At 32.3% G+C, this 21,462-nt stretch overlaps 1 protein-coding gene across 1 annotated transcript; it reads left to right on the top strand.

The window, feature by feature from the left end:
- Window positions 1-545: 545 nt before the first annotated feature.
- LOC132928075 (F-box/LRR-repeat protein 14) lies at window positions 546-4,385 on the top strand. The gene has a single exon (XM_060992645.1). It carries the CDS (start codon window positions 1,444-1,446, stop codon window positions 2,845-2,847), a length of 1,404 nt encoding a protein of 467 aa, XP_060848628.1. The 5' UTR covers window positions 546-1,443; the 3' UTR covers window positions 2,848-4,385.
- The last annotated feature ends 17,077 nt before the right edge of the window (window positions 4,386-21,462 follow it).

Here is a 21,462-nt window from a genome sequence, read left to right on the forward strand (position 1 = left end):
GCGGACTATTGGAATCTTTCACGCGGTGTCTGCAGTCTGTGCCCAACACATCAACATAATATTATCATCTAAGATTGTCGGGCACGATTGTGATATTGTGTATCTATAATATGCTATTGATGTCTCTATCGTCATCGCGAATTTCACGACTAATATTTCGCTACTTCGCACGATTATAAGCACACACACACACTACCCGTCGTAAATTTGTAAGCCGCGAGACCTCTTCACCACGACGACGGCAGTACACATTCGTACGACCCGTCATGTGGGACCCGTTGAGGGGCTCACAACTATATAGTACACCCCCCCCACCATTCTTCCCGCAACACGGCTAACAGAAGATCCAACTCAACCCGTCCGTAGGAATTCGCTGGAACGCAGACGACACTCGTCGGCGCGCCGCCGACAAACTACACGTCATACGCGACTATAGCACACGAGAGCAAGTCGAATACGGTAAAAAGACCAAAGACGCGCGCGGCAGTGGCCGACGTACCGATGTACGGACGAAGCGGTCACAAAAGTGGTGAAGGCTGAAAGACGACGTCACAACGACGACGAGAATGTCGAGAAACGCGGTTGTCGTCGGATGGCAGCACCGGCGGTGCCGGCGACTCTGGCCGAACGGGGCCGACGCTGCGTCGGCGTCTCTCTCACCCACCAATCCGCTACACCTCTCTCACACGCTCGCTACCAATGCCGCTTCCCACTCGTTCTCTCGCGCTCTCGTTCTCTATCCCACTCGTTTTCTCGCACGCTCGTTCCCCGTCCCGCACACTCGCTCGCTCGTTTCTCGTCACTCTCTCGCTCGTCCGCGGTCGCTGGTCCCCTCCACTATTCGAGCGAACACAAACACCCCGCGCTCCCTCCGCACCGTACGACGGCGACGTGACGGTCACCCCCCACCGCCGAGACCGTTCGTTTGAAATATCGCCACACACACACGGGCGCGCGCGCGCACACACCCAACACACACATACGCGCACGCACACACACGCAGCGTAGTACACGGTTTTTTTGTCCGACCCGTTCCCCCGTTACCGCCGTCAGTACGGTATACGCTCTCGTGACGTGCGTAACCACAATACGATAAACGTTCACATTTTATCTCGCGATACGGTCGCATTTTGATTGTGTGCGCGATCGCGATTGTAGGTTTATCAATATCTTTTTTTTTCCTTTCCGTATTGATAAGTCTCGGCAGCGAACAGTATCGTTGTTCGTGTGCGTTTTTCTCCTCACGCCGTTCGCTCCGCCATGAAGTGCGTTGCCGCCGCCGTCGTCTACGCCGATTTCGCGATGCGTTGCTGACGCGGCCCCTCAGAGTTCGCGGAAGGAACGCGAGCCAACGCCGTCGGTGCGCGCCGCGGCACACGCACCGGCCGACGGTGACGACAACGCGTGAGACCTAACACCACCGCAGTGCACGCGCGACACGCCATGTCGGCGGGGCCGTACGGGACCATCATGGACGAGTTGGGCGGCTTCACGGAGGTGCCCATCTCGTACAGGCACATCTCGCGGTTCCAGCCGTACCGAGTGCAACCGTACCAGGCGCACGTACAGCCCGTGGCCGCGCGCAAGGTCAAGTCGTCGACGACAGTGGAACGGCGGACCATGGCCGGCGGATGTCAGTACGACGAGAACCGGCCCACGCACGTGCACCGGCTGTACCCCGAAATATTGGCGTTGATCTTCAGCTACCTGGACGTGCCGGACAAGGGCCGTGCCGCTCAGGTGTGCACCGCGTGGCGCGAGGCCGCTTGGTACAAGTCGGTGTGGCGCGGCGTCGAGGCCAAGATCGACATGTGCCGGTCGTCGCATCCCATGTACGAGAGCCTCAAGCAGCGCGGCATCAAGCGCATCCAAGTGCTGTCCGTCTCCCGGTACAAGTGTCTGCGCGAGATCGTCCAAAACGTGCCCAACCTGGTGTCGCTGAACATGAGCGGCTGTTACCACATCAAGGACGAGGACCTGCACCAGATGTTCCTCGAACACCACCCGAACATAACCGAACTCAACCTGTCGCTGTGCAAGCAGCTCACCGACGGCGGTCTCATACGCATCGCCGACACGCTGCGTGGCCTCACCCGCCTCGAGATCCAGGGCTGCTCGTACATCACCAACAAGGGTTTCTCGCACATCGCGCGCAAACTCAAGAAACTCAAGTATCTCAACTTGCGGTCGTGCTGGCACCTGTCCGACGTGGGCCTGTCGCACATCAGCGGCGCCAGCAAGGACTCGACCGACGGCAACGCGCAACTCGAGTTCCTGGGACTACAAGACTGCCAGCACATCACCGATGAGGGCCTCAAGTATGTATCTGAGGGCTTGCGCTCCCTGCGTAGTCTCAACCTGAGCTTCTGCGTCAACATCACAGACACCGGTCTCAACTATGTGTCACGCATGAACACTCTGGACGAGCTGAACCTGAGTGCGTGCGACAACATCTCCGACATTGGCATCGGTTACCTGTCCGAAGGTTGTACCAAGTTGGGCAGCCTCAACGTGTCGTTCTGTGATAAGATCGGCGACCAGGCACTTCTCCATGTCTCCCACGGGCTATACGGCCTGCACACCCTGTCCTTAGGTTCATGCCAAATATCTGATGATGGCATACTGTACATATCGAAATCGCTTCGCAACCTCGAGGTGCTCAATATTGGCCAGTGCAACTCAGTCACTGACAAGGGTCTGGAGCATTTGTCAGATTCGTGCAAACTGTTGCGGTCCATAGATCTGTACGGGTGCACAAAGATCACCAAAGAAGCCAAAGAGAAGATTCTAAAAATGCCCAACATCAGGAGGGATACAGTCAATGAAGACTTGTGGCAGCTTAGATGACCGAAGGAATATTTTGTTTTTTAACATTTCAATATGTGATATATATTTATAATTTAGGTAAGTTAGTAACATATTATGTTTTGTTGAGAATATCGGGTTCTGCCATCATTTCTATTTGACAACATCTAATTCATATATTATTAGGTATTATTATTATTATTATCATGATTATTAATTATTATTATTATTATTATTATTATTATTACCTATATTAATAAATATTACATACCTAATTGAGAAATTTGTCATGCTTTCCTGCAGTTTTTATGTTTTAATGACATTATTTTTCCTCGTGAATGAAATTTAAGCATTTTACTTGAACTCGAATCATGTAAAATCTTGAGTTCATTTAACAAAATGTATTATCACTATTATTATTTTGAAAAGCTATAAATCATAAAGTCATTGTTAGTTTAATATTCTCATAGGTCAGGTTCCTTTTCAACTTCATTTAGTTAATTCTGTATTACAAATTGTATAATCGTTATTTCATTATGTTTTTATCTTAATCTTGACCTTCGATAACACTCTCCAAAGCTGACAGATTTTGCAATTAAACCATCCATCGTTGTTGGCTTGTCTATTATTTTTTTTTAGTATAGGTACTATTCATTTTACATTTGAACTAGGTACCTGACTCATCTTATTTTGTTATAATTCAGATACTAGTTTCACCCTGTTCCGTTCAATTACTTACATTTTGTACATCAATGTGATAATTTAGTTTAATGCTCATCATGTAATAAAAAAAAATATATTATATAAATAATATAACAAGGTAGTAATCTACTAAGTATTTTATTATTATAATAATTTTTTTTTACCCGTTTATTATATTTTTCTTTGTAATTAAAATTATAACCAATATTTTTGTTTCGTTTACATTTTTATTATTATTATTATTATTATTATTATTATTCTTTTTTATTATTATATATAAGCTCAACAGAGATCAGACAATCTATATATTTGAACGTACTTATAAAGAAAAAAAATTACCAATACATTGTTTAGGTCTCTTTTCTTTTTATATATAATGTTATTTTGTTTAACCGCACGTCCACTATTTGTTGAATAAAAATGCTTTTAATTGTTTGTATAATGTTAAATCTATGAACGATAAAAAAGAAAAAACATCAACTTAAGACTTACCTATGTTTGTTTTTTCGTTGCGAATGAAATTTAGACTAAACGTTTTTTTGCTCAATGTGTGAAGCCAAACGGATTGGTTATTATTATTATTATTATGATTATTATGATTACCTATTATTAATTTTTAATTGTGACTTGTGTTCGCGAAAAACTATATACATATAGGTAGGTAGGTAAAAATAAAAAATATAAAACAACGTAACATTACGAGCCTTGACATTATTCCTAGTTACCACTCACTAGGTGACCTAGATGGAATCCAGATGATTAAAACACTGTAGACTATTGTCATTATGAAAAAAATTTGTATATAAAATATTTTTGTTAAAAAATTGATATATATTTAAGAACAAAAATTATACCTATTAACCATGGTTTTTATTTAATTGTTTTTGTGTTTTTTATTTTACCCAAAAATCGATCTTAAATGTCGCTATGTTTAAGTCTAGAAATTAAGAAATACTGTGCAGAGAACAATAGCTGCTGGGTTCATAGGTAACCTATAGGTATAAATGGCCGGTTTAGGTAGGTATACCGGTACGTCATTTTAGTTCTGCCAAATGTGGCGAATTGTCAAGTATAATATTATATTTTATTCATAAAGGTACAAAAAGTATTGCACTTGTTTTGTTAAACGCGGAGTTTAACTCTTATTATTATTAAGTCTAATACTTATACAAAAATTAATACGAATGTCTGAACGTATTTTCAAAGTACAGTATTCGTGGATATGAAAATTTTAAATTAATTACGAGAAATTCGTGTTACGCGAGTATCATTTTTTATCATTCTTTTTTTTGTTATTATTATTATCGAGCATAAGTTACGGATTATTATTTTTCCATACAAAAAAAACAACCCTTCATATTATTATGGAATATGGATCATATTTATATTCAATTAATTATGGTTCGTTCGTCGGTATTTTTTTTTTTATATACACCCCGATGGCTGATGTTGCGATAAATTGGGCTGCTGCAGTTATATTATTGGACACGATTTCTTTTCTCGCATCACACAGGTAATTTCAAAAACATCGTTGGGTATTTATGTTCAATTATAAAATGGTATAGTATAAAATACGTCACCATGAGTCAGTCTGACAAGAAAAACAACCGGACATCGATGTGAAATACATCTACATGTGGTAGTGATATTATGTTTTTCGCATTTGAAAAAAATGTATAGTATTTTTTTTCATTTTAAGGAAAATGGGCCCGGTGTCGGGTAACCGAATAAGAGTTATACTTGTTAGGAATGTCATGGTTCTCGCGGTGTTTCTCCAGGCCCTCTTATATGTATATTCTGTGTTATAATATTATTTAGGCGGATAGAATAATATAATATTATGCAACTGTAGCTGCAAGAATTCAAAGAAATAGAAAATTGTTCGTATAATTTCCGTACCTACAGACGACCTTATTCTTTTCACGTCGTCAATCTACACGCGTTACTATTATAATGGTCGCGCATAGGTAAAGTATTAGAAACACGAAACATGTGAGTAATTACTAAACGGAGCTAGTGGATTTTTCCGATATGAAATCCAATGACTGTCGATTTCGTTAGGAAATTTGTATCATCCCCGAACGCATACACACGTCCCCGTTAATACAAATTAACATATTAGACGTAAAAAAACGACGAAAAATTATTTTTCAAAACTATTTAGCATCACGCAAGCCTTTGTCGTTATTTTTTCTAAAAGATTTATTAAATAACATATACTTTTATAATATATATTATTCCATAATAATAATACATAAACACACAGACACACACAAGCGCGCGCGCACACAACAATAATGGTACTCCTATTATGCGTAATTATAATGATTAAAATAATGGGAGACCGGTGGTGGTAGGTATGTGTGTGTGTGTGTGTGTGTGGCAGGTTGAAACGGTCTTTGTGTGTAGGGTAGGAATGGGTGGGGGATGGCATGTTGCGGCGGTGGAGTGGTTTCCACGGCGGGCGGATAGGGAAGATTATAGTTGCGGTGCAGCTGCTTCTGCCAGCAGGTATGTACGTTTTTCTGTCTGTACCCACCGCCTCCTTGTGCGCTTGTGTGTGTGCGTGTGTGATGTGCGTTTCGTGTTGCACGCCAATTCGGGCGGACCACTTGTCAACGTTTGACAGGCTCCGCCGCCGCCACGCCGTTGCATGCGCGGCGGCGACGGCGGCTGGTCGTTTTTAGGTACATATAAAATATTGTGCGTGTGTGCCGACCGTGTCGCCGTCCCTCCGCACGACGAAGAGGGGAGACTCGGGGTCGCTAGCACCACATATTATTATTATCGTTATTATATACGAATGGAAAGAAATCCTTACGAGTTGTACGGCCGACCCTCAGCCGTCGTCTCGGCAGCCGCCCCCGGGCCGTACCACCGGAGGGAGAGAAAATAACATACCTGTTTCGGACACAATAACGTAAATACATTGCAACGCGCTCGCGGACTAAGAGAGATTTCTCTGTCTCGCCCGAGTAATACGGTCGGACATTTATAAAACAATGTAATATAGCCTATATATATATGTAGGCGCGTAAGATAATCCCCGAACAAGTGATAGTAACTGCACTTTCTGCACTTGCCCATACTTGATCGCAAGTCATGCATAGGTATGTATAGGTTCGCTGTTCGCCGTGACTCAACAGAGTTATTTGTTTTTGAGGGAGAACAATAATTTATTTGTCGACCATCGCATTTCTTGTGCGGAATAGAGGTCGGACTAGTGCTATAAGAGGACCCGCAAAACAATTATTACACCAGCTCGCCGAGGTGTTCAGTGGATGTTTCTTATTCCTCAAATCGCCAACCGAAAAATAGGGTCGGACGTAGTGCAATAACGACGCAATGCGGTCTTCCGAGGTTTCGGTTGTCGCGCTACCAAAATCGCATTGCACAATACCTACGTATTGGCTACGTACGTCATGTTATTATTATTATAATAATAATATAATGTAAGCTTACATTGTTTTTTTGTACCGGTCCATACCGCACATAGGTGCTCACTGTAGTATATCTTTTATACACCGATATTTTCGATGTTTATAGTCTGTGGACTGTGGTGTGCCGGTGTAGTAGCTTACCGCAAATCCGATTCGGTCTCACTACTACAATATTGTATAGGTAATAACTAGTAAGTATACCTTGCTTGTTATGTAATGTATTATGCATAATATTATATTATAATATTTAAATGTTACCATATTAGACATTAGTAATAGGTATATACAGTGGCGTAAGCTAGTGGTGGCTGAGAGGGTTGCCCCCCCTGAAATATCAAGAAAATTTAAAAATTATTTTAATTTTTAATGGTCTACGAAAATTGCAACAAAAATTGATCAGCTTCCCGAAAAAAAATCCTGGCTACGCCACTGGGTATACACTATATTATTATGTAGCTATTACAGCTAGGTGATCTCAGCTGTAGATCCGTCGACAATTATGTAACGTCCGAAATATTTGTACTCGCGAATATGAAAATGTGTCCAATTGATGAGAGTGTCTATACCTCGATGAATGTCGCGAAAAAGTATAAATACATATATGTAACCAGTGTATGGCTTTAAATATTACATATATACCTATATAGTATATATAACGCATATACGTACGAGTAACTGGTAAATTGTATTCAATTGAACGAACACAATATGGCATTCAAATGCGAAAACACTTGCGTATATGCCATATAGTATCTACAATAGCGTATGACACGAATCGATTCAATTTTTTTCCCGGTATTTAGGTAATCCCTTTTGAATAATAGAATACGTTTAAAAATACGAATGGTTGTATACAATTTGAAAATGACAAAAGATCAAACACGCCATCACCGCCACCCTTTGCTCACCAGAGACGTTGTTTTCAATCTACTGTAGCTCTATTATTATTTTTATAACCGTATATTATAAAAAAATACTCATTAATAACACTCAAAATATTAACACGATTAATTAGTCGTGAAAAAGTCTGTAAAAAATATTTCATTACGAGTTAACATTTAACTGTTTGTCTGTATAAGTATAATATTATATTGTGATGTATCGATATATGCCCATGTCATTTAGGTTTAATACTAATAATACTATAATATGAATTTATTGTTTCGTGTCAAATTAGACATACACACGTCTATAAACATAAACACACGTATACTGTATAGTTTAACGTTACACCTAAGAAATCGTATCACTGTATCAGTAGAGACTATAGAGAATAATATCTAAAAGTTGATAAATCCTTTTTTTATTTCCTGCAACAATTTATAGTCAGTATTACATTTTACAATGCCTTTAACTCAAAATTCTCTGTATCTAATCGTATAACCAACAATAAGAAACATTCTTTTGTACAGTGTTATCTAAAAACAGTTAGAGTAAATAAAATGATAAAAAAAAATACATTTTACACTAGGTAATATATGTATAGTATAACATTGTATACATTAGACTCGTAGACGTATAGTAATAGCTAAGTATTATAGGTGTGTGATAATAAACATTACGGTGAGACAAAGTTGTTTATTCAGTTAAAACGCTTTTAAAATATCGTGATATTTCATAACATGATAAATCTATTGTGAAACTACTGAAACTTAATTTTAAGTTATGCATAGATACGACTTGGTGCTTTGATCATCATTGATTTTCATTTAACGCATTTTTTGTATAATTATTATTTTTATTCTGTATTGTAAGTATGAATAAATCTGTTTCACGGGTATTATATAAATTCAAAATTTGCTGATGAATAATACCTTACACCAGGGGTCTCCAAACTTTTTTATTCAAGGGCCACAAAAAATATCAAATGCTCTTAGCGGGCCAAAAGTTTATTAACACATCATTTTTAATTTTATGAAAATATAGGTAGATATACAAATATAAGTTTACTTTAAATCTTTTTATAAAATATTGTCTACAATATACTTAAATATAATTGGTATAAATTTAAATGATAATATATACATTGTAATTTTAATAATTTTTTTTTTTAATAAGAAGTATGAAATTGATGTTTTTCTGCTAATATTCAATCGAATTGAGGTTGTATGTTGCTAGTTTCAATTTTCAAAATTGACTCCAAGTGTCTGTCAGTCATGGCTGATCTATATTTTGATTTGATGTATTTGCCCGCGATAACGACTTTTTAAATTATACATAACTTTAGATATCTATATTTTATTTACCGTCCTATGGGTGCTGCGGGCCGGTTAAAACTTGTTCGCGGGCCGTAGTTTGGAGACCCCTGCCTTACACGGTTACATCCTGTATTTGTTTTAATTAAATATAATAAGTAATAAGTAATAATAACATAAGAAATAAACACTTATTTTCATCATATTATATGTGTATAACATAACTATGTGTTTAATAATAATACATTAATACTACGATATAATATTATATAAAGTATGAGCTGTATTATATTATTTATATTTAATGGTGTTTATTTTATTCGTCATTTATCTATAACCATCATTTTGTATTACATTTAACTATAAAAATTAAAATAATATATTAACGAAGGATCAACATAATTTAGTTTACGCAGACAATTGTCGAGAAATGTATTCTATGTAGTACTTATGTATATTATAATATAAGGGTTGTTAAATATATTTACATTGTTTTCTTTAGTTTTTTGATATCAACATGACAACATCCAATATTATAGAATAATTCGGAGGAGGAGTAAAAAACTACACTTATCAACATTCAACTAGTTTTTAGTGTTTTTACTTTTACGTCTTCTTTATTATATATGTTAAATTTAGTAAAAACAGTTTTTATCAAATTATATTAAATCCTATTAGCGACATTACAATATTAAATAATTTTTTGAAAAGTATTATGTAAAATAATAACAAGAACGTATTTAATGTTTTTAAACACATGTTTAAAAGAAAGCTAAAATTTCATTTTTCATATTTTGATAATCAAAAATTTCAGGTCACATGACGAAGAATTCAAATTTTCAATGATTTACTTTAGTCTTTATTCTATCAAATATTATATCCTATGTTATTGATCGTTGTATGTATAATATCTTGTTAGATTAGTTAAAACATAATATTATTTTTTAAGATCATAAATCATATAATTTTCCTGACAAAATTATTAACCAAAAACTTTAAAAACATCGATTGAAATAATATTTATTTTTACTATCAGCGTGTTGATTTTACATTAAAATGGTGATAAAATGTCTGCAATATTTATTTAAAAATAAACTATAATAAACGTTTCGCATAAAAAAAATATAAATAATAAATTGTGTAATATATAAAAACAATTTTGAAAATTTTCCAAGAGTTAATGGAATTCAAAACGACGTTACATCTCTCTTGGGAAATAGTATAAAATCGATACACGAGCTTTTGGAAGCAGATATAGCTGTTATAAACTCTACGATGCATTGCTTGGTCGATGTTTAAAAGTCTGAAAATTTTACTTAGCCCAGCTATGTAAGCTTTTCTTGTAAAACACTTAATTTTAGTTTTCATTTATACGAATGTATTAAAATGCATTATATTATATTCTGTAAACGAATGTTATAATAAATTTAAATAACAGAAAATAATTATTCAAGTACACTATTAAAAAGAATTTAATTAAAATCGTATACGTGAAGTATTTTCGCTTAAAATTCTATAAAAATGTCTATAAAATATAAATTCTTTAATTTAATTTATTTTGATTATTTTCACAATGAATAAAATAAACAAAGTTTTAAACTTGTTCAAATAAGTGAATCCAACAAACTAAATATTAATTTCAAATGTGTTTAGTAGCATACAAGCAGATTATAAAATGTATGGTTTTGAAGTTTTAACATAAAGTTTATAAAATTGAATATATTTGATATTTCGTTAATTGAATTTATATTGGTCAATTTGTATTCTATTGTTTGTGCAATAATGTGCACACATTTATTAATATTTGCTTATTGTTATTGATTTTCAGTATTAAATAATTGCTGCAAGTATATATATAACCACGCGGTTCATACGGCATACAGGCCAAATATGGTACATATAATTGGCCATTCGGGAACACGAAGGAATGGATTACGACTTAATATGATGAATATCAAATGGCCCTTTCCAGTGCTTCGCGTAACCTTCCAAAACTTTTCGTCAAATACTTAGTCATATTATACAGGGTTGTTCAAGGGTTATATAACAAAAGTAAAAGGAATTATCTAAGAGCCTGATAATAATATAATGATCATATTATGTATATAATATATCATCTACCATTCTTGTGTGACGTAAATATACGAGATGCCACGTCTCCGTTTTCATCAATCAGAACTACTTAGAATTTGAGTAAAGTTTTAACTCATAAGCTGATTTTCCTTTGAAACAGGACTGTTCAAAACAATTATTTAATTTCAACAAACGGCCATACGGAGGCGGCTGTTTGTATAACAACTTTTCAGTCTACTGTAGCTGCCTAACGGACGTTATCCATGTGAGACCACGTATTATAGTTGCCCCAGAAAAACCGGCTTCGCGGAAATCCGGAACTGATTATATCTGTTGTGAATATTTTAAAATTATTTAAATAGCGTTGTGGAAATAATGTCGCATAAAAAAAAAAGAATAAACAAAAAACGGACAAAGCAAAAACTACGCTTAAAATGTACATTTGTTTAAAAGTCAACTACTACAGCATGCTGTGGACATTGATATTCGATTCATGTGTTCGTCGAAACAATTTCCATTCTTGTAAAAATGTTATATTATAATAATTAATAATATATAGTTAGGTTAGGTTCAAGGACTCAAGGTGGTCTTAGGATTGATCTACAGCGAGCTTATGTAAAAGCTTATTCGATGTCGCCTTGTTCTAATTTTAATGATTCGGACCTGATGGTGTACACGCGACCGTAAATCCGCAATGTCATACTCGACGATGGCGTTTATCATGAAGTGTGTTTTGTCGTCGTCTAAAACGTCTTTCCAATAGTCACACCGGAACCGGTCGTCCCGGTCCAGACAACGGTGACGACGATCAGTTGGCACTGCAGCAGGTAGCAGTCAGTTTTGCGTTTAGCGCATTAGCGTGCAAGGAAATTGGCATTCGTTCTATATCCGGTTCGTGTTTAAAAATGTTATTAAAAAATAAGCTACCCACAATATTGCAATAATAATAATAATATATATATATATGTATATATCGTCGTCGTACGACGTTTCTTGCGTGTTAAAAATCTCCCAAGTCCGAACCTCATACATAATATGACGTGGGCCCCAGCGAAAGGGATATGGGAAGGAAGGGACGGCGAAGCGACGGACTCTTTAGAACTAGAATGTCGGTATAAAATTATATTATACAATACGTACATGTGCAGGATATGCGAGTCATAAATATATAAATATATATATATATATAAGTACGCGTATACAAAAGGGCTCTAAAGATATGCAATGGGTGGCACCCCGTCGTGTTGGAGGGCTATAGTGCACACACACACACACACACACACACACACACTCACACATACACATACACCCGTTCACGCACACGTGTGTATAGTCGGTATAGGGGTTACCAAACGGGCGTGCTCACACACACACACACACAGACGCACACACATACGCGAGCGCGTTATATTATCGAAACCTACTATTATATCGACCGTGCCGGAGGATTATCAGTCTCTCTGCCCCCGTTCTCCACCCCATTTTAAGAATTTTTAATGCCCTCACCGAAAAGCGCCTGCACTCCGTCACCGGCTGACCCTTGTGTGTTCAGAGTGGTTCCCAAAATGTACGATTTGTTGCACCGATCGTGACGGCTCCCCCTTCCCCTTCAAGGACGACGACATAACGCTGATGACGATGACACTCGTGAGAACGACGCACACGGCTGTATATAGGCGACAATTGTCGTTTAAGTTTATTTCAAGTTTCTCGAGTATGTATCTATGTTTTTTTTTCGTATCGTATGTTCAAAGGAACCGCAAGACCTTTGAACCGGTTTACTGGGAGATAGGTTTTAAAAAAATATATATTACTATATATTATTTATAGGTCGTATAATATATAGTTATTGAACACTGAAAATATGTACCGTTATTATTATGACTTACGAAGTTACGAACAATACACCTATATTATATTATTATAATATGGGATACGGGTATTATGTAAACGATAGGATTATAAACGGCCGGTTAAGACGTGAAATGTAGACAAAACATAAAAAAGAAAACGGATTAATGTTGGCATTTTACAACGGTCTCATGCGCCTAAAAGTTTTTTTCATTTGAATATTATTGCATGCATTTTTAATCAGATTTAAGTATTAGTTTAGTTTTATCTTATTATTTGTTTACTATGTTAGACACAATAAAATGACATTGAGGTTAGGTACTATATTTTTTACGAATAGATCAATGATGAGTTCAAAATATTCTTGATAACAGCGTATTAAAATTTAAAAAGAAAAATAAAAGAAAGAAAAGAAATAATGGAATATTTTAGGTACACTAATGAATTCATAATTAATGTAAACCGATTAATTTAATAATTGTATTTATTTATTGAAAATTTTTATTTTGTAAGACTGTAAATATTCATTTCCATTTCTCAGTATTATATTTCAATATATTATTATTTTTTAATTCACTAAAAAATTAACTAGAAATTAGAATCATTTATCTACTGTTGGTTAGGTTAATATATTTAATTTTAACAAAATAAAGATATTTCTGACAACACGTAGTACAATTATGAGACAAGCAATTTTATTATTTAAATATTATTAAGTCAAAATAAAAATCCTTGATTAGTTGATTATGTAATTATATATTTGTTTTATTTTAATATAAATTTATTACATAAAAAAATTGTGGCAATAGGTACCATAAAACTAGTATAGAATATAAAAATACAGATTATCTATAACTGTTATGAATGCATACATATATAAAATTTACTTTAATCCTTATAAAAAATAATAAATGCAGGATGATATCTAATATAATTATATAACTTATTTAATATTGTGTTGCGTAACTAATAGCAACTTGACTATGGTGTAAATCATATTTTCTAACGGATTTTAAGTTCAACTATGATATTAGACATAAGACGGCGTAAGTACTGAGCATTATACACAGTTATATTTTAAACACAATATTATATAGGTGCATACTTATAATATTATTCTCTTTTTTTTTGAGAAAGAGAAGGAAATTTTATAAACAAACTTGTTATCAAAGATATGATTTGAAAAATTCACTTTTATTGTTCTCTAAAATGTTTATATCTATATTTACGTTAAATAATATATGGTTGTTCCGTTGTTAAATACTTAAATATTATATATGTATAGTTAGTAGCTACATATAATATATATATAAAGATACCGACATTATGCATGTTTTTTTAATCATAAAAACAGCAAAACCGTAGGTAACCTACATAAATGTTCAGTTGCATGTTAACAACTGCTATACGTTATAAAATAATACATGTGTAGTGTGTATCTATATACGGTATATACTTTGATAAATTGCTCGTGCATTTTAATATTCCACCATATACCTCTTACACAGGTAACTTGCCATTAATTATCATTTTTTTCACATGTATAAAAATTGTTGCTCAAAAACAATTATTATCAATATTTACGTTATGCATACACAGGGTAAAATAACAGATTTCTTCATGAATCTTTACTTAGTTTAAATTTAATTAACAAACTAATTTAAAAATTCTAGTTTAATATAATTCATAGATTTGAAGTATTTTAAGTAAATACTGCATTACGATTGAACATCATGACAAAGAAATAATTTACCTATATTATAGTTATATATACACATTAAACAGTATACATACGCGCGATATGCCCTAACCTTAAAATATGAGGTATTTTTTTATTAAATTGTGATGTGTATATACTATATTATAATATATCTTACATTTATTTTAGATTCTAATAATTGGAGCGATGAGGTGGAGTGTCTATAGGGTAGGCCAACTAGGCCCAGGCCTGCCTAATTTTTATTTGACTATTTGGTTTTGGTTATCACAAATAAAAATTTTAGTATTCATATTTATTATTGAATATTATTATCATAGCCATGTTCCATGTGATAGGACCAATCTTCCCTAATAGTTATAAATACACACACTCAGAGACATATTTAGGGTGGGGGGCAATCTGGCGCTAAATTGTAAGTCTTTTAAAGGGGCGCCACACTAGAAATTAAATTTTAAGTTTTTTATATGGGGAAAAAAGGACGCCAATATATTTTTGCATATAGGACCCCAAAATTGTAAATACGCTTCTATACACATTACAGAACAAAACGAGCCTACCCAATTATTTTGTGCTGGACACGCCACTGGGCCACTGGGCCGAGAATGTATTAATTTACAATGATGTATGTTTTATTTCTATCTGTGATCACCTTTTGGGGCAGTAAAAATACGTCGATTTTCAACTTTAGAAATGGTTTTGGATAGAAAATTATATATAAAAATTATCTAATATTGTGTTTGTGTAGATTCCAAAATCTCGAATATGTACAAATTATTTTGTAGTTAGAAATTCATAAATTTTTTTCTTCTTTTATCTAATATTTGAAAACTTAAAACAATAAGATTCCTTATTCATTTTTTTACCTAGGTATATAAAAATGAAAAGTTTACCGTAAATTTACATTAATTTTTTATGACCATTTAAAGTTTAAATTTTTATGACATTGAAATATTCACCTGAATAACTATTTCTTCTTAAAATTATTTTTGTTTTCTGTTGTAATTCAAAAACAAATAACTGTAGATACTTAAAATCTTCAACAGATGTTATAACTGTTATATCTGTATGAAAAAATAGTAAATACATATGCATAATTTATTTTTATATATATTTAAAGTTCAATTTTATTCAAAATTCGTTAAAATTACGAAAATTGTCAAACTACAAATATTTTGTAGTAAAAAAATTATAAAATCTTTATCTTTTATAGCTATAAGATTTGAAAATGTAATAAAATATTCCTTATAAGTAGTTCATACTGAACCTAAAAATTTAAAAAATACTTTAAATTACGACTTTATAATAAAAAGTATACAGAGAAATATAAACTTGAAAGAATATAAGGTCTTAATATAGAATAATATTTATATATCTAGTGTAATAAATACAATACATATATTATAATTAATTAATTAAATACTAAACTTATAGGAAAGTTAAGTACTTATATAGTTATATTATACATGTGAGCTTATGAGATATAATCAGCATTTATTAATGATGAATACATTTTTTCTATGAATCTTTTTTCTCTTGTTTAATATAATATAAATCTTACATAATAATAAAAATTAGGTAAGTATATTACATAGGTTTTATAGTACTGCAATATATAGTGGTAGTATAAACTAAATGGTATACACCTATCATTTCATTAAAAAAAAAGTAGTATTTAAACCTTATATTTACTCGAATATTTGATAATTTAAGAAGATGACTAAAATACAGTTTTATATGATGATTATAGATGTTTTTTGTTATACCACTGCAGATAGATCAAGGCATAGCTGTATATAGCAGGTGTCCGAGACGCCAAGAACGTATATCATCTACTTCCTTAGGGGGATCACAATGGGCTCATTTTATGTCTGGTTAACATTTTAGAAAAGTACTACGAGGGGTGACTTACATTTTTACATTTTCTCTGTATACTACAATATACGTATTATATATTTTACACCCCATTGTTTTTTTTTTTTACTATACGCCTAGGTACAGTATTTAAATAATTAATACATCATGTAATATATTTATACTTTAATGATTAATTAATATAATAAATATACATGACGTATTATAGTTCTATAAAAAATAAATTATTTGTGAGTAACGAGTGAGTTCTTGTAAAATAAAATAATTTTTATTATTTTATTTGAGTTAGAAGTTAGAACTGTTCGATTAAGTAATATATATAATTACTATAGTTTTGCAGTTATTAACAGTTTTACAGAATTTCTCTGCATATATAATATATAATAGATTCAAATTAAAAGTAATAATTCAACAAGTGTACTAATCTGCACATAGGTAAATCATTTTATTACTTATTACCTATAGTTATATTTTTATAATTCAATTATAATAATATAAAATCGATAATAATCCATTTTAAAGATGTAAACGTGCTGATATATTAAATGCTTACCTATTTTATTAATATATTATTGTGTTTATTTTTATACTTTTATCCTAGAAACGGTGAAATAGCAGCAGTTTAAAGTAATATAATAACTGTGAAATTGTAATAAATAATAATGCCTAAAAATCAAATACCTGATAATATTATATAGGTATTTGATATTGGTATATTAAATTATTATTATTTTTTAACATGTTTGTTGTGTAATATTTATTAATATTTCACTATATTTGACTATTTATCGTTATTATATTATGATAAAATATATACACACTTCTATATTTTAAATTTTAATATATACATAGTATAAATATATAATATTATTCATAGTTTATGTAGTATATACGAGCGTTTATAGTTAGAAAATTAAAAATAAATACACCATCGTACTATTTCCAAATCCGTAATTGTATATATATATATATATAATATATGTACAGTGTATATTAAATGTATAAAACACACGCTGGAACAGTTGAAGCTGGAAAAAGTCAGACGATTAAAATTGTTTACATTAAGAATACGTGAGATCGTAAAATTAACTTTTTCAAGGAGAAGTTATGAGGAAGCGTATATTATATATAGTGAAACAGATGTCGATAAAAATGCGTTACTAAAACAAATACAAACGTTTTATCGTGAAAAAATATGTATCAAATAGTAATCATAGCTTCTGCCAATTTTTTATTTTATGATTTGAAACATTTTGCAATGTTTTACGCTAGAAACGCTATAGTAAAAAGAGTGTATAATATAGTAGTAGTCGCAGTACCAGTAGTAAAGAAATCGATAACTCGCTACGAACATGGGGTCCAAAAGTATTCGTTCTTTTTTTTTAAGCGGAATGAAATTTGCCAAGACCGCCTACAAAAACCTATGCGATTTTTTGTCTTTTCTTTTTGGTTAACTCGAAGAAATAGAAACACAGCGTTTTTCTGTTGGTGGCATTGGTGGTTTGAAAAATCCATTACGTTGCGCAGCGTTGCATATCGTAAGTTATGCACCTCAATCGGTATTTCAGGTCGACCCGGGCCTGCAACCAGCCAACAAGAGGAAACAAAAACGGGTTTCCATTCGGTCGATTTGCCCAAGAATAATTGGAAAACGATCGTTTTGTTCTGTTTTTTTCCTCCGTCCTCCCTTTCTAACACCAGTTTTCCATTTTTCAAACACAAAAGGCAGTACAATGAAACACATTTTTGGACGAAAACCACTGATGGATGCTATGTGGAAGAGTCAGCTGCAGTGTTAGTGATCCAGTTGAAAAACTGTTTTTGTGTAGATATTGTATAATAAACACCTGATATACCGCATGATGCAATGGTTAAGTCAGTATATTATTTAAACACTGCAGCGTATTACGTATACATATTGTACACGTGTTTTGTTCTATCCGAGTTACACACTTAATTTATATCATATTGCTTGAAAACGCTGATAAAGCAAGGACATTCTCCACGACTCCAGGAATCTTTTTTGTGACCTTTGTGATTAAAAGACTCGATGGGAGTGTAGGGTAACAGAGATTATTAGGTATATACTAAAGAGGTTGCCCGGGGCTTTAGTAAAGAAATATTCGCTCTCCTGAATGACACTCTGTTTATACGAGCGTTTCGTATCAAATTTAATTTTTATACTACATTAAAGTTAAAAATATATCTCCATTTCGGAATAATTCTTTTCACATATGTTTTAAATATATTTCATGTGATATTTAACAGCTAGTGAAAATATATTGTTTTAAGTCGTTCGACATAATGATCTAGAGAGTTAATTGTTCTAATTAAAATTAAAATTAGTTAAAAATAAATCCTATTGGTTAATGGATATTGTAATATAATTTTAGTAAAATCATTATATTTATACTATGATTTTTGAACTTATTGTTAAGTAATCATACATAACATGGTTACTTATTCGTATATTCACTATAGAAATTACTGAAAAAAAAATACTTAATTAATATTTCATTTCAATAATGATATTTTTAAATTGTAATTGAAATTTGAACTGAATCTTAAATAAGATAATAATTTTTAATGTGAAAAAATATTTATGTTGGTACTACCTAAATATATTCCATCTTAAAAAATACAATTTATTATTTTCTTAGTTATTAATTTATTTTCCTATTTTCCTTCTTAAGGTAGTTAATAGAATATAGTAGATAATATTATGTCATATTTACATATGATAGTGTACTACAATATTTATATTTATAATGCTTATAAATATTATAAGTTATAATTTTGGTAGTTTGGTCTTTGACTATTTTTTAGTAGTTCTAATTATATTATATACAATTTTGGTAACGCTTATCAGACTGTTACAGTTACAGTATTATATTAGAATATGGCTTATGTTTCTGGTTAATATAACTACATTTGACTATTTGAGCACCTATTTGTTTCTTTATCATATAACATTCACTATCGTCTATCCGTGTGAACTGTCAATAAGTCATAACAGTGAATACCAAGAACTTATAAATTTATAGTTTATTCGATTACACGCAGTGCTATAAATTGTGTATTTGGGGTGTTTCATGAGAACTTATACAGTTATGAATAATCGTCAAGCGTGTGATGAATTTACATGCCACACTTAACATAAGTAAATTTATGTGTATAGAAAAATATATACATTACATTTTTTTTTCTAATTCTAAGTATAATTTTAATTCAATAGTCTAGATATTTTACCGTTGACATTATACCTATTATGTATTATTAAGCATAAAATTGTATATTCATATTTTGTACAATGAGTTTTGGAAGGAATAGCTGTACCTATATAAGCATAAAAATGCGCTCAACTGTTTTTTGACTCGTACAAATATTTTTAAACTCCGAAAATTTTACTCCCAAATTACATTACCGAAAATAATATCAATAATCACAATAGGCAAATAAAAACACCGAATAAAGTCTTTAATAAGATATTTTGATTGGTTAGTCAGAAATATCATAATATAATATGTACCTACGTAGTATATATTATATATATATATATATATATGTGTAATATCAAATATTAAGTCCATATAATTTAAGACTTAAGTCACATTATATATTGTGATAATATAGTATTCAAAACAATATTTTGTTTTAAACACATTTAAGAAAACTGATAACCTACCTAAAAATGAAAATACCTACTTGTTTTAACTTCTAAATAGGTACGTGTAAATATAAATAGTAATAATAAAACTAAAAATTTAAATGTTATAATATTTTTATTTTTTATATTTAAGAGTTAAAAACAATTTTTATTTGTTATTCATTACTTCATTTGGTATAGATATTAATAATATGTTTTGTATAATAGATCTTGTTCAAGGTGATTACATTCCGCACGTTTGCTTATTTCAACGGCCAACCAACAAACAGTTTATATCTAAACGCTATGCATTAAAACAAAAAAAATACAAATATTTTTAAGTTACATAAAGCATATTTTATTATGCACTAAATATTTGTTATAATAGACTACAGAACTATTAATTATATATAATAACTTACTATTTTAGCTTTTATTTATAGCCTACAGGTGTTATTCAAAAAAAGTTTGATTGTATTTACTTATTGGCTGGTGCTATACATGGCGTTTTCCGTTGCGTTTCATTCGCCACATTTCCCGTTGCGTTTTTCACTGCATCACCTATACACAGGGCGTATCCGTCATAGTACTACGACTCGTAAATTATATACAATTATGGTATAAACGTATCGTTTTCCTTCACCTATATAGCCCATCCCAATTTAAAAACATATAAAATTAGGATTTAGCGTTTTTATAATTTTGGCGAATATCAGGAAAAATTCGGGGTGGTCACCGTATTCGATTATATTACACTTATTACAGCAAATCAAAATATACAAAAACAATTTAAAAATGAATTCGTCAGAAAACGCCATGAAATACGTGATTAATATGATAAATTAAAATTGTTCTTACATTGCCATTATTTAATTATTTAATTTCTGAACAAGAAAATATTAGATAATCTAAATGACCAACATCGATCCTAAGATATTTTTTTTAATAATACAGTAAAAATTATCCTAATTTGATTTACAGGATTTTTATAGTACACATTAAACGTAAAAATATTGAAAAATGTAAATATACTTATTTAAAATCGTGAAAAAAATTTGTAGTGAGTTTTAATATTTTATTGATTTTATTGATATAATTTAAATTTTTTATTTTTATTTAATTTAATTTTTGTAATTAAAAATTTCTTTATGTATAAGC

This window comes from Rhopalosiphum padi, chromosome 1 (genome assembly GCF_020882245.1).
Source record: "Rhopalosiphum padi isolate XX-2018 chromosome 1, ASM2088224v1, whole genome shotgun sequence".
Taxonomy (NCBI): Eukaryota; Metazoa; Arthropoda; class Insecta; order Hemiptera; family Aphididae; genus Rhopalosiphum; species Rhopalosiphum padi.

Bases quoted from the DNA above. Each gene is read 5' to 3' on its own strand.
- LOC132928075 (XM_060992645.1), top strand. From the start codon at position 1,444: ATGTCGGCGGGGCCGTACGGGACCATCATGGACGAGTTGGGCGGCTTC.